Genomic DNA, 14,898 nt, shown 5'->3' on the forward strand with positions numbered 1-14,898 from the left:
TCTCGCTGGAATGAAACGGCTGTTGATCGCGCCAAGCTGACAGACACCAGCACAGACTCAGAGAGAATAGGAGAAGAGGTGCAGACTAGAACAAAAAAGAACAAATAGGGGCGTCGTGTGGTCTAAGCAGGCGCCCCATGTGTAGAGGCTACAGTCCTCGCTGCAGTTGGTCCCGGTTTGAGTCCCACATCGGACGGCCTTTACTACATGTCATTCCCCCTCTCTGCCTCCTCATTTCCTGTCTCTCTCCACTATCCTGTCCAATAAAGGCACAAAAGCCCAAAAACATATACTTTTAAAAAAAAAAAAAAAAAAAAGAACAAATAAATAAGAGTAGGAGAGAATAGCAGAGGGAAGTGTGAGGGGAGAGAGAACTCTATAAATTGTAGCCCGATGCAGGGCTGCAGGAAGGGCGTAGCAGCCTGATAAATAGAGCCATCAGCCTAAGCAGAGGCTACAGAGCAGCCTGCCATCTGCCTGCCCATTACTAGAATGGAGTGTATGACGGTCTTCTCTCATCTGCAGGCCCCACTGGCATCGCTGGCAACCAATACCATTTCTTTGTGTGTGTGTGTGTGTATGATCACTCTCAAGTCCGGACAGGACAAGGTGTCATCGTCAAGACATAACCATAACCACATTTTTGCAGTGTCTCCTGTTGTGTTTTTAATTTGTGTGGATAAATGAATTTGCCAAGCGCTTGTATATGTGTGAAGCATATTGTATGAAACTGTGTGTGTGTGTATGGACGTGCATGAAGGCGAGGGTGGCCCTCAGAGAAGAGTAACAGCAGCGTGGCAGACGAATTCACACCTCATTGGCAAGCAAGGAGAGCCAATCACTGCCGGCAGATCCGCCCCTCAGGCTGCTGTCGTATTTTTTAGTATCCTGGATGAGTTAGACAGAGTGAGCGAAAGAAAGAAGTGGAGAAAAGTAAGGAGAAAGAGCAGAGGGAGAGTGAGACAGAACAAAAGAACAAAAAGAAGTAAATGCAAACACAAGAACAGGGATAGAATGTGCCGAGAGACACTGAAAGGCACAAAGAGACGCACAGACGGATAAGAGCCAGAGTGTGGGGAAAACTTTAAAGGGAAAAGCTTTTTTTTCTTCAGAGAAGGTCATTAAACCAAATGTGATTAGTCATCCTGGTGGAGGACGTTGTCTTTTGTATTGCAGAGTTGAGTGCATTCTGGCATTTTTTCCCGAGGAAGTTTGAACAACAGAGGCAATATAGGACAGAATATCATAAAAGCATCGAAATGAAATTGTAGCTTTATCCTAATCGCTTTATACAGTCCAACACAGGAAACTGGTGCTGACAAAATTCCTCTGTTCATACAGAGACAGATGGCACAGAGCACTTAAAGACTGATATAAATAACAGTCAAAGTGGCATACCGTACAGAAAGAAGTGCAGAGTGAAATGTCTCAGAGTACATTAAGGATACAATGTGAGGTAGTTATGAACAATGAACAATGAATAGCATGAAATAATTATAAGCATCAGAGAACACTGACTAGTACTTATTTCCAGAGGCTTTAAAATGGAGTGGGAAGTCCTAATTGACAAGTTGGTGCATCTATATTTTAAAACTCATGCCAGAATATATCAAAACTGCAAGGCTAGTCAGTATATAAGGTAAAGGTGTATGTGTGGGGATTTGAAGCTTTGAGTTGGGATGAAAGGTCATCAAATCTTTCTTTCACTCATATGTTTCCTTCTCGGTGCACATGGGAATTCACTGAGACACTACAGCAGCTGTACGACCACAGCACTTTTGGCATCCGCTTCGCTGTGCTACTACCTTGTTTCTTTTTTTTTTTTTTTTGAGTGTTCATGCATTTGTTTAAAGTCACGAGAACCTATGCACTATTGAAACAAAACTAACATTGCTGTGGTGAATGAGTCACAGGTAAGAGACATTAACGATGTTTCCAGCCCATTCCAGTTCATGGTCGACAGTAAGATTGACACCGATACCGTCCTGGTAATGAGATTATCCGGACGGATTTTAACCACACTCCTCCTTCCGTTAAGGGGAAGTGGTTTCATCATCACTGATTTTCTCTAGGGATTGGGAAGGCAAAACTCTATCATACTCTGGTATGTTACTATATTTAAATCCATAAGATATTATGGATTGTTGTTTTGTGCTGCAGCAGCCAAGTTTGTTCTGTGTTCTATGTTATGTGAGTTGTGTTATGCTAATGTGTCTGTTTGGCAAACCACCACACAAATGTAGGTTGTCCAAAAACTGGGATGACATGGAAAACATTTCCTTATTCTAAATGAAAATATGATCAGTTATTATTTGTTTCATATTTTGATTGGAAAGAATTTATTCTTAAATACTGAGTAACATGGAAAACATTGTGTTTTGCATGTTTATGACTGTGTATAACCTGCACCTTGCACCTATTCATTCCATGAAAAAAGAAAAAATAAACCTCAATAAAAGCCAAATTTGATTCACCTTTAACTGAAATACCTTTTACTGTATTTCAATTTTTGTCCCCTTCAATCTCGACCGCCTCCGTCGCTCCAGCCCCGCAGCCAGCAGCCGGGGGGACCCCTCAAGAACTCACAATTTGAACGCTGCCTGATGCCACCAGGCATCTTCACCTCAGTATTTAGGAGCTGCTCAGTGCTCAAGGACAATCTCATCCGCACTTGCTGGAGTCGCACTGAAATGGAAAAAGCTATTTCTTGTCTGCCCACCTCACTCTGTTATTATCTAACATTTATTCCATTAGAGATTCCCCCAAAAAATGTTTCTTTACATCCAAATCTCATTACTTCTACGACCTGATAAATGAGGTTTTAACGGTGGCTTCAGAAGGTGTGTATAAAATTACAGCTAATATAGCACTACATAAATTTTGAATTATCCTGACTCTGCATAATGTCCTTCTCTAATAGACTGTTTCTCAGGCAATAAATCAAACTTAAGAAGCAAACTGTTCTCAAATTGCTCCTCCTTTGTGACTTTAGTATTTTTATAGAGTTTACAACTAAAAAAGGATCTTAAGGTCATGGCAGAGGCCTTTGAAAGGACAAGGTTAGCCCTATGTTTAGATCTCATGATTCTATAATCATGTTTTTAATTATATTAGAGGCGATATAATCTCATTACAGACAGAATACACCGTTAAATCACTTATCTGGGCTGAGAGGCACTGGGTCAGACTGAGGAGTCTGTGCTTGTGTCAGGCACAGAGGGAAAAACAAGTGGGAAGAGAGATGTAAAAAATGGGGCTTAGTCTGCTCTGTGGAGAAACACCTGCCATGAACTCCAATACCCATTATCCCCACCCTTTAGAAAACCCCTCCAACACACAAACAGACACACACACACACACACACCCCCTGTGTACAATAGAAGTCAACCCCTAACCCCTCCGAGACTCCAAAAGTCAAAAAGCAAAAGGACAGCTGACTGACGGACAGAGGGGGATTAGTCACAATGAATCACATGCTTGCACGCACACACACACTTACAGAGACACACACACTCACTTTCCTGCTCTGTCCAGCTCACACACATACACACACTTTCTTCTTCTGATGCGGAATTAAGATAATGTCTGGTCTGCGATCACCTGCCTCCACATCAAACCCAGATGGTGTCCCTGGGACTCAGAGGTGGGGGCGTCAAATGTCCACGCATGCGCACGCACGCACGCACACACACAGTTACTGCATCTATAAAAAGTGCGTGGATGGCTGCATTACTACCCCACCCACACATACGCACTGTCAAACCAAACACACATATACATACAGTGTCTGTCTATCCTGTTATACCCAGCCCAGGGAGTCTGGCAGAGTGCAGACAGCGTGGAGAAGCCGTCTCCTCCAAGGCAACATTAGCCTGGGAGACTGAGCAGAGAAGAAACACACTCGAGAAAGAAAGAAGAGAGGCAGAGAAAAGCAGAAAGAAGTAGATAAGTGAAAGGAAAGAGGGACAATGAGCGGATAAGGAAGAGGTAGAGATCCCCCGCTCCTTTCACTGAATAGGCGAGGATTCACACAACAGATTCTTTCATAAAGAAAGACAGACAGGCAGACGGACAGATCGAGAAACGGAGAGAAAGATAGACGATGAACCAGAACATCTGGGACGAATATTTCCCCCACGCTTCAGTCCCTCTCTCTTGGGCTCATTCACTCCGTTTGAAAAAATGTCGCCGTGACAACACGAGGGCTGCGTATCCATCAAAGATGTACAACGCTTACTGTAATTAGCATAAAACACACACACACAAACACACTCACACACTCACGCTCGAGAGACAGAGCCCGCTGAATATTTATGGAGAAAAGTTCAACAACAGTTCCTGCATCGTTTCGTCTTTTTATTTCCTCTGATCAGACATTGTCACAAGTGTTGGTCTGGATGAATACTCAACATGCGGATCGTTACATTATTAACATAACACGATTGCACACAAACAGATGCAAAGAAGAAACAGATGCATACACGTGTATCTGTGTAGAGGATAGTGCACTAGGAGCCTGAAAACAATGAATTAATGACAACAATATAGGACTGACTTTAATTAGTAAATTAATAGTTTTTATTTTCCTAAGGGTGTTGGAGTGAGCGTGGGTAGGTCCGAGTGGCTTGTGACACAGGTGGCTGGTCTTCTTTGAGGTGGTTCCGGTTCATCTTTGTCCTTTTAGCGAGCCGCGCTCAGGCCTGCTGGGTCCCGTGGTTCACCGCTGTGTCGTGTCTCCAAAATGGCGGACAGCATCACCGCCTCTCGGCAATTCTCACAGGAGAGATAGACGAAGGGTAAGAGAGGAGGGGAAGGAGATAAGAATCGAGGGAGAGGGTGTCTATTTCTCAAGGTGCTGTGTTCGGTGCCTCTAGTCAGGTTCGGTCACAGGGTTTTGAGGAGGTGTGTGTGTGTGTGTTTGTGTCGGTGCTGATTCATTCTTCTATTCTTCCACTCCGGTTTGGTCTGTCTGTCAGTCGGTCGATAATCAGTAATCCCGCACAATAAACTCTTCATTGCTCTCTCTTTCTTCCTGCGTCCTCCTTAACCCCCAGTCCTCAACTTGTTCTACGGACAAAAACAGAGAGGGAAGTGCATTAGATAAACAGAGAAGCAAACAAAATCAAATCAAAAAAACAAAAAAGGGAACAAACAGAAGAGAAAGACATTACGTCAAAGGGGAGATGAGACAGAGAGAGGGAGGCCTGAGAGTACAATAAAATGGAAGAGGATGCAGTGAGTTGGAGGAGTTGAGAAAGGACCAGAGGGCAGTGGATTCCATGTTAGCTGTTAAGTGCAACCACAAATCCCCAGCACTCCCTGTCAATAACCATTTGAACCGGCCTATTGCAGCTGATGCCTCTGGATGAAAACTGCCTAAGAGAAGATGAGTGAAGGGGAAAAAAAAAAAAGCAGATGAAACGGGGACATAAGGAAGGGAATAAGCGAGAGAGAAAGTAAAGAGAAAAACACTGACCAACTTAATAATGGTGCTGGGAATCGGATGCAGTCCATGTCAGTAACATTTCATTTCTCCAAAGAAATCGGGAGTTTATTTTCCGCACGATCGATCTGACCATAAAATGGTTATCAATAAAAACAGTTGCTCCCAGCATGTCTACCACGGTGTAAAGTGCACGTTGAGACAAAAAAGCAGACTGTGAAGAAAACACTTAAAGGATGATTCCAGTTTATTACAACCTGGGTCTTATTTATTTCTAGTGGTTGTGATAACTTTATCTACAGCACCAAGGTAACTGCTGAGATCTGGGAACATGGCAGCATCACTAAGATGAATTCCAATGGGGGAAAAATATGAGAGGTACAGGAGCTCAGGATTCTTGTAAACTAACAAACTTCATCAAAATGCATTGTGTGCATCCTTGAGGTCCATCAACTGCTTGGCGTAAAACTGTCTGCAGAGATGGGAATGGAGAACTGGTTCCAGCTGAGAACCGGTTCTAAATTGTTTGCACCACATTGATGCTGGCATGTCTTTCAGCCGGTCCTATACCCAAGTTAAGAAGTGCCCATCAAACTTTGATGGGAGAACTCTCCTTCTGGTAACAATAAGAGAAAAAACCTTTTCGCACCTCTCCTACTTCGACGTTGCAAACAACAGTAACGTTAAGTTAATGTTCATCTCTCTCTAGCCTGTCTCGCTAACCTAGTTGGGAAGTGCGTCTCCTAGTCTATCTGTGTCTTGCTTACCAGCCGTTTTTATAATGGTGCATGGTTGAATGGACATATCATCCACACACGGTTGCATGGTTTGCATGAGGCAGACTGAGGTGTTAACTGTAGCTCTAATGATTCCTTTAAGCCTTTAGCTGCTACTCCGGGCTTCATTTTTACCTCCCTGATCTTTCTGCGTTGTGCCTTTGGAGTCATCATAGCTGGACGCCCACTTCTAGGGAGAGCGGCCACAGAACTAAATCATCTCCATTTATAGACAGTCTGTCTGACTGGACTGATGAATATCTAAACTCTTTGAGATGACTCTCAGCTTTATGCAATTTTTCATCGCAGTAAAAGACGAGTAGCTCTCACCCACATCACCAGCCACTGATTGGACTCCAGTTAGCTTTTGTTAATGCCGTTAGCCGAGAGACTGTGAATGTTTGAGTGATGTTTTTAATATGGACAAGAACAAGACAATGATTTGTGTTATTAATAAAATCGATTGCGTTTGTCTGTTTTGGACAAATTTATACACAAATGGAGGTAATTCCAAAGGGTTGACTTATTTTTCTTGCCACTGTATATTAAAGATGATGTAGGAGCAGCTATGTGAGCCAGCTCCTTTTTCATTTCAATCCTTGCAAACATAACACCCTTAGAAACCACAAACAGGGCTCCAGCCCAGCCCTTTGAGAGTAGAAGTGAGAAAGAAGGGTCAGACTAAAAAATGAAGTGGAGAAGGAAAAGATAGGGAGCAAGAGGCGGTCATGCAGTGAGAATATGGAATGAGGAGGCAAGCAGTGGATGGAGAGATCGGCCTCCATGATAAACTCTTATTCATAGAGGGAGAGGGAGAGAGAAAGAGAGAGACTTAATCTGTCCTTCGACTGCCGCTTCCTCGCTGTTCGCTATCTGGACCTGTTAAATGCTGTGACTAGGGATGAAGGGATGGCGGATGGAGGGAGTGAAGGACAGCCAAAGGAGAGCGAAAGTGGGTCTAAATGTTATCACTGACTGTGGCAATATGAACGCTAATTATCAGTGACAATGGCTGGGCAGCTGACAACGCCTTTGTCTCAGCTGTCTCCAGTTCAAGGGTCAATATTGTAAAAGTGAGATTTGGGGGGGGGGATTTGGTTTTTATCCTCAGTGAGCTGGCACCTTGGACATCCCTATCTGTGTCCACGGTGCTGCAGCTTCTAGTCGAATTTAAGATTTGAAGGGAAAGGACGAAGAAGGAGAAAGAGATTTTGCTACTTGAGCTATGATATCGAGTGTCTTTGATATACGGGGTAAAAAGATGAAAAACGGCTGTTAGGGGACACGTTTGGATCTTCTGACCTCCAGAGGTCAAAGTCATGTCCTTTGACACATTGTACGTCCTCAATGCAGCTTCCTGCTCGGCTCTGATAAAACTGTGTAAACATCCTAATCGTTAACCTGCAACACGCAATATCAATCACATTTCAACCCTTCCCCCGTTTTGTCAGCTGTGTAATTCTGTATATTATTCCTTTAAAGCCTTATCACAGAACTGTTTCTTTTGCACCTAATGACTTTAAAAGCAAGTCTTAGGCAGATAAGCGCAGATGAACAGGAGTGCGCTGTGATTGCCGCAGGGTGATAAACACAAGTGGATTACCATATCGTCTCAGGCTTGCTTCCAAAACAATTTACAAGATCATAACAGCATCCGGACTGTGAACGTACCCTTGCTGAATCTTGACGAGGCTACAGGTAGCTCTCTTAAATGCACGCGTGCGCGCACACACACACACACACACACACACACACACACACACACACACACACACACACACACACACATCCATGCGATGAATAAAACATTGTGTAATTTACATGATGTATAGCTTAAAAATCTGCCTGCATCTGACTTTTAGATCTAATACTAATACCCACGAGAGTGAGCGAGAGACACAATGCTCAGTTTTACTCATTTCCGGGAAAACAATGTAATTGTAAAAAAAAATCTAATAGAAAAGCTCTATGAATGTAAATTGAGCCTTTTTGGGGGCAATGGATGTTACATATTGCAAAGTGAGAGAGGGGGGAATCAAGTTAATATCAACCTGAGTGACATTACTATTACCATACAGTGTGTGACCGTGGGAGACAGAGGGTAGAAAAACATTTGTACTTGACAATGAAAGGAGAGAGCACAGGAAGGACAATGGTATCCAACTAGCGGCGGCTACTCCCTTGGTCTTATTACATTAAAACACACACAGAGACAGTCGGAGGAACGCCTGTGTCAGCAGGTATTATGGAAATATACTGGAAGGTTTAAACTGGCTATTTAGAGAGGGCTTTACTCGGGCGCCAGTAGCCCTGTGGAAATTATATTCTCCTGTCTAAAAGCAAAGAGCTGGTGCATGGAAATGGATGCCTGTGTGTATGTGTGTGTGTGTGTAGTGCGTTTCATTCAGACATTTATAAAAGGGAATGACTGTTCTACTGTAGCTGCCATACACATCTTTTTGCCCAATGATGTTTGCTGGAGCTAACACACACACACACACACACACACACACACACACACACACACACACACACACACACACACACACACACGGGGCTAGTTTGTAATGCAAACATCAATTCAACTAAAAGCTACACCATGGGATTAAGAAGCGCTACAACTTACATATCATTGGTCCATGAGGGTGCATGCATGTACTTGTCATTCTTCAGAGGGGAAAACATGGGTTATTTTGGAGGGTTTTTAAGTATTCAAAGTTTTATGCAATTTCCTCACATGTGAAGAGTACAGCTGTACGCTCATTCATTTCACTTAACAAGTATGCAGTACACATACCCGTAACATTCATATGCAAAAGATGCTCGTGTAGTGTATCAAATGATGAGATACGACAAAATGATAAAAGATAAATAGCTTAGTTCGGTAAATACGCACGTGTTTGGTGTTGTTGACACACTGTAGGTAAAGGGCTGCTATGTTGGAGCAGTGGAGGGTTTTTCCAACGTTCTCTTGGTAGCACGCGAGGATCTGGCCCTGCAGGTCTGCACACACTGGATACATCTCATACCGCCTGCGGGGGTGAGGAGGGGGAGAGAAATAGTGTGAAAAGGGGGAATAATATGGTGTCAAAGAGGAGGAGAAGAAGAAGGAGCAGGAGAAAAAGTGTGAGAGATGAGAGTTAAGGAAAAGGGGTAAAAGTGTAAAAAGAAAAAAAAAGAAAAAGGAGTGAGAGAGAAAAGAGAATCCAAAGGCAGAAAGGTGGACGCTAAGAGCATAAAGATGGCCGATGCAGACGGTCTGACAAAATGAGTATGAGATATAGAGACTGAGAGCAAGAGTAGAGGAATAAAGACATATTGTTGGTGTGGAAAATGAGCATATCGCTGGTCATTTTCTCTCAAGAGACCTCACGCATTCCTCGAGCACACTGAGCTACACTGCAGTCTACAGTGTGTGTACATCTTTTCTATCATTACTGTCATTCCAGTGCAAAACACCTGAAGCAAGAATCGGCATTACTGTATCTGCCGGGATGAATGTCAAAGGTCAGTCCAACCTCCAGAGCCTGCTGTGATGACCATGTCGATGTGTGCATTACAACTTATCGACAGAGAGGCCAGAGGGTTTTCTAAAAACGGACAATAAGGAGCTAATAACAATGGCTTCAGCCCCTGAAAAGGGAGATCCATCAGCGCTGTGGGACTGCACAGAAGAGAAGCTAGCTCTGCGAATCGATGTGCGACGCAGAGCAGAACAAGGAGAGAGCGCTGGTTTAATCTGGAAAAGCGATAAAGCTTACTTATTGTGATGATGATAATGATGATGGAGTTAAAATTATGGGCAAGCTAAGTATACCTTCCTGGTAAATTAGTCCCTTGTTCTCATGTCTTACCACCAAAAACCCTTTAAAAAGGCCTTATGGGAGAGAGTATTGATCACTCTACTAGGTACTAAGGAATCCATCCATTGATTCAGAATGGCTCGCTGAAAGTGTCAACCATTTACAAACTGGGTAGCTTTCACCTTGGACTGGTTTAAATGTCAAATTTTATCTTTTAGCATCTGAATGGAGGTTGCTGTTATGGACTGTGAATGCAAATTGTCTGGTTATAGTCTACACTTCACTAGCTTAGCACACTCGAGTCTGTCCTTGAGGTTCTGCTACAGCTTTAGTGCTAGCTGGTATGATCCAGATGCTAGTACTTCTAATGATGGATGCTATGCTAAACTTCAGTGCATTTAAATGGGACTTCCATGAGATGCAAGAGTTGGATCCTTCAGCCAATCTAAGCAGTACAACGTACCACTAGTGCCCAATGTTAACTGCTTTTGTCTGTCTCTGCACACACCCCATAAAAATCCATAATAAACACATGCACACGCATGGGCTATTATGCTAATGGAGGTGTCATCGTTTTGTTCACACCAGTGCTCAGGACACTCCATCTGCCTCACTAAACACGCCTTGCATGGGTGTGAAAGAGAAAGAGATTTTACCCGTCAGCAACTCTTAAGATCTCAGAGGAATATTGGGGGCGAAGCTGAGCCCCTGTAGTCACAATCAGATGTTTGATTTGCCCCACGGGGTGAGAAATTACCCCCCACTGGATACAAAAGCAGGGGATTGGTCGCATGGGTCATTACCCAGGGTGCAATGCAGCAGGAAGATGGCACAGTGAAGATATGTACATATGTGTATCTGCACATGGTCATATTTGTTAGGTAGGCCAGGAAAAATCTATAGTCCTTGTGAGTGCAGGTCAGTGACAATTTGTGGCAACAAGAGAGGTACTCACAATCGTAGTAAGAATAATCAATACACTCCATCATTCAGTGCCCAACGCTGTGCTCAGTTGCCAAGAAGGGCAAAAAATATTCCCTGTGAAGCTAGTGAGGAACAGTTGAGAGAATAAAAATAGTCAATTTGGACACTTGAAGGAATAGGTTGACATTTTGGGAAAATGTCTTATCCACTTCCTTGCTTTATGCTAAGCTGAGCAGCTGCTGGCTGTAACTTTAATATTTACTGAATAGACATGACGGTGGTATTGATTGTCTCACTCTGCAGGAAAATTAATTGGTACATTTCCCAAATTGTTGGGCTATTCTTTTAATCGCTGGTTGATTCCAGGGTAGGTCCATACCCTGAAAAAATTCCTGGCATTTACAACTCTCGAGCGCAGACTGGGACGTTATGATGTTGGGTGTGGAGAAGGTTCTGTGTTTGGGGATCCATCGGGGAGAGATTCAGTCATTTGCTAAGAGGCATAACAAGGCCATTGCTCTGCGTCGGGGTATTGAACGATGACAGCGGTGCGAGCAGAAACGCTGCCATCCTATTCCTATGGATCCTGGCGCTCATTTATTACACCGCCTATGGGCATCTACAGGGACGAGGGGAGCCACATACACCCACTAATTACTTTCTTAAGCATTTGCGTTAATGCCAGGTGCATCCTGCTGATACACACCACAGTGTTTATCACCAGTAATGGCCTCTGAGAGAGAGAAAGAGAGAGAGAGAGACAGAGAGATAGAGAGGGGAGAACACAGGGGGGGGGGGGGGGTGTAGAGAAATGAATAGCATTTCTTGATGAGGAACTAGACGGTGTTATTTCCATTTTTGCTGGCTCTCTGGTGCTCCCTGTGAGGAAGGGGCTGAGACAGCGGCTGAGTTAATCATGGAGACAATAACACTGTCACACACACTCTGCGGCGGCGCGCTGCATCCTCTATCATCTATCATTAAGATTAACATTAAGTTCATGATGCCAACCACATGGAGCTGGTAAGGGAAAGACTTCCACCTCCCCTCTTCCCCTCCCTCCCTCCCCCTCAGTTTTACATTAGGTGCCCTCATGTCATTTACTACAATAAGACTGCTATAGTGCTATGCAGCAGGGTGAGCTGATGCAAAACGACAGACATGTCACATCATGAAAAGGCCATTAAGAAGATTACCCTTTTTTTACCCTGCATGAATGAAACCTGCCAACATTGTCTCACTCAACCATAAAAAGTCATGAAATACAAAGTATGTGCTCATTTCAAAGCTTAGTAATACTATCTTAAAAGAGAAGCCTTTTGTTTTTCCAAGTCATTTATTGGTCTCGGGTAATCTCCATTTATCACCACTACATACCTACATCAAGTAGCCCACGAAACAAGACAAACACGAGGTTGTTCATGTTGAATTTTGAATTCATATTAAATACTTCAATGTAGACTTAAATGAATAGACGGTAGGTCTTTCTACTGTGGGATTCATTGGGTATAATTATAGATATAGTTGAAAACAACAATGAATCATCCAGTTCCCATGTAACCTGAGTAGAAAGGCATTCATAAACAAGGACACAGTGTCACATTCCCAAAACTAAACTTTTTTTAAATTTTTTTTTATAAACTGTGTTTAAATGATGTACAGGAAATGAAAAAAGGGTGAAGGCCAGCCCTGGTTTGGTTCTACTGTAGAATTAGGGTTAGGGTTTTGGTGAACAGGCTCTGGTGGAAGAAGATACAGTCCTCTTTGTTTTAGCCAGTGGTTTCCAAACATTTGCGCCAGACATCCTTTTTATGAGGCACAATGTCTATTTACGACCCCTCATCATGTGCATGTCCGTGAGTTGTGCGCACTTCAAATGAAGTCAGACTACTTCATCTGAATGATTGTTAGATGCTACAGGATGAAAAACTGAGAAAGAATTACCACAAAACCAAAACAAATTTTGTTTTTTTCTTATCTCCTGACCCCTTAGATTCATCTTGTGACCCCATCTAGGATCTCTTGGTGACACTGCTGCTCTTTACCCACACAGCCATCACACACACATTACTCAACACAGACAGCCAAACACAGACACACACACACACGCTCGTCAGTTACCCATGCATACTTTACAGGCTCTCGCAAAGACAAAAAATTATAATGCTGAGATATAAATGTCTACACACACAAATCAAAAGCTTATTTTACAGGTTATAGAACCAGACACGGTCAATAAATGTCCCACTTCCCCCTTCTCTCTGTCTCACTATCTATATCTGCCATTTATTCCTCTCTCCTTTATTCCCTCCCTCAATCCCCAGTGGTTCATGGGATATTTAATAAAACACCATGTGGAGAGGGGGAATCTGAAACAGAGACATCTAGCCAGATACAGTGGGTTATTATTCGCAGTGTGTGTGTGTGTGTGTGTGTGTGTGTGTGTCTGCATGTGCATGTGAGTGTGCTGCACCCCTGTACCACAGAGACAGTAAATCTAGACAGTCATATAGGGGTCTCGCCTTGTGCTATCAGTAGCGGTAAAGGTCTCTATAACATCACCTTATCCCACCTAAGACACACACACACACACACACACACACACACACACACACACACACACACACACACACACACACACACAGTCCCCACTGCCTTGATTCACTGATTGAGGGCGGAATGAAAGGGAGGAGGTTGGTTTAGATACCGACATTACAGTTTCTCAGCTCTGCGCCATAAATCATAAAGCACAGAGCAGAGAGAGGTAAAGAACAGCAGAGGGGGGGGGGCTTTTTTAGAGAAAGAGCGAAAGAGACGGCCAGTGTGTGTTTGTGAGACAAGAGGACAGAAAAGAAAGTGTGGGGTGTCTTTGGAGAAAGAATATTGGAGAAAAGAGTTGTCGGAGAAGCAGAGGAAACTCTTTAAAGCTCTCTTCTCACTTCCTTTGTAAAGTTTTCCTTTAGGAGAGAACAGAAAACGAGGTTGAGGGGAGGGGCAGGAATGATATGAGAGGGTGAATGTGTCCCATTTAACATGTAATAAAGCAGAACAGATTACCTGCTCACTTCCTCTCACTGTCCATCTCCCTCCTCAAGGTGTCCCTATATCATTTAATACAATCCCCTCTTTCAAGCCTCCTGCTGCACAAGTCAGCACATTTCCATGGAGGGGACATATTCTGATGGGTTTATGGCCACGGCTTCATTCTTAAAAGAACATATTGACTGCACGCAGGGGGACGTATTGAGATTGATGTTGGGATTTTCATACAGTATGCACGTGTTACGCCGATAGAGGGTGCGAGGAACGGCGTCAGTCCATTTTTCAAACCAACTTAGATTGGCCATGACTACCATCTGCTGTAACAACGCAGAGCTGTGCACTAAAATGACATTCATAGATCTCTCTTATGGATACAACATGCTTGGATAGTTGGACAAAGTGTGCGACACATCTGGAAACATGTGCGTTCATCTGTCATAATTTGAGCTACATTACAACTTCAAAAGTTGTAAAGACAAAGAAAAGCAAACACAGTGATGACGTGCAAGCATACAAACAAACCCAGAGACACTGGACGCAGGGGCCACTCCAAGAACTACTGGATAGCATTAAACTGTCCCCTGCAAAAATAACTATTGATTCATTGCACAAAATGACTGCAGAGGACTGTTGGAAAAGTTTTCATTCAAACTGCAATAAGTGCACTGCCTACTCCTCTTAGCATACGAGACCTGGAACAGCAGCGGACAAAGTGTAAGCATAAAATAAATAAGATCGACATACATGTATTTCTTGCAGTGTAGTGTTGAAATGCTAACTGGTCATCAATGAACAGCTGAATGTGTGTTTCTCTACTCTAGCACTGGGTATCACTTATATATTCTTCTTTCAGCACCTTACTATAACACCTTTGTTCCGCCTCGCCATTCTGTATAAGAGGTACGAACAC

The 14,898-nt window shown here is 43.3% G+C and overlaps 1 protein-coding gene across 2 annotated transcripts in view; it reads right to left on the reverse strand.

Moving 5' to 3' along the window:
• Nucleotides 1–4,335: 4,335 nt before the first annotated feature.
• Nucleotides 4,336–14,898, reverse strand: part of chchd3a (coiled-coil-helix-coiled-coil-helix domain containing 3a) — a 65,285-nt gene continuing 54,722 nt past the window's right edge. For both annotated transcript variants that reach the window (XM_023429184.2, XM_087180095.1), the window contains 2 exons: nucleotides 9,116–9,251; nucleotides 4,336–5,067 (listed from right to left, as the gene is read on the reverse strand). In XM_023429184.2, the coding sequence (XP_023284952.1) occupies nucleotides 5,044–5,067; nucleotides 9,116–9,251 (160 nt within the window). In that variant the 3' untranslated portion in view covers nucleotides 4,336–5,043. The remainder of the gene's footprint in view (nucleotides 5,068–9,115; nucleotides 9,252–14,898) is intronic.

Source organism: Seriola lalandi, unplaced genomic scaffold (genome assembly GCF_002814215.2).
Source record: "Seriola lalandi dorsalis isolate HSWRI2012SDOR001 ecotype SW California unplaced genomic scaffold, Sedor1 jcf7180002054889, whole genome shotgun sequence".
NCBI classification, from domain to species: Eukaryota; Metazoa; Chordata; class Actinopteri; order Carangiformes; family Carangidae; genus Seriola; species Seriola lalandi.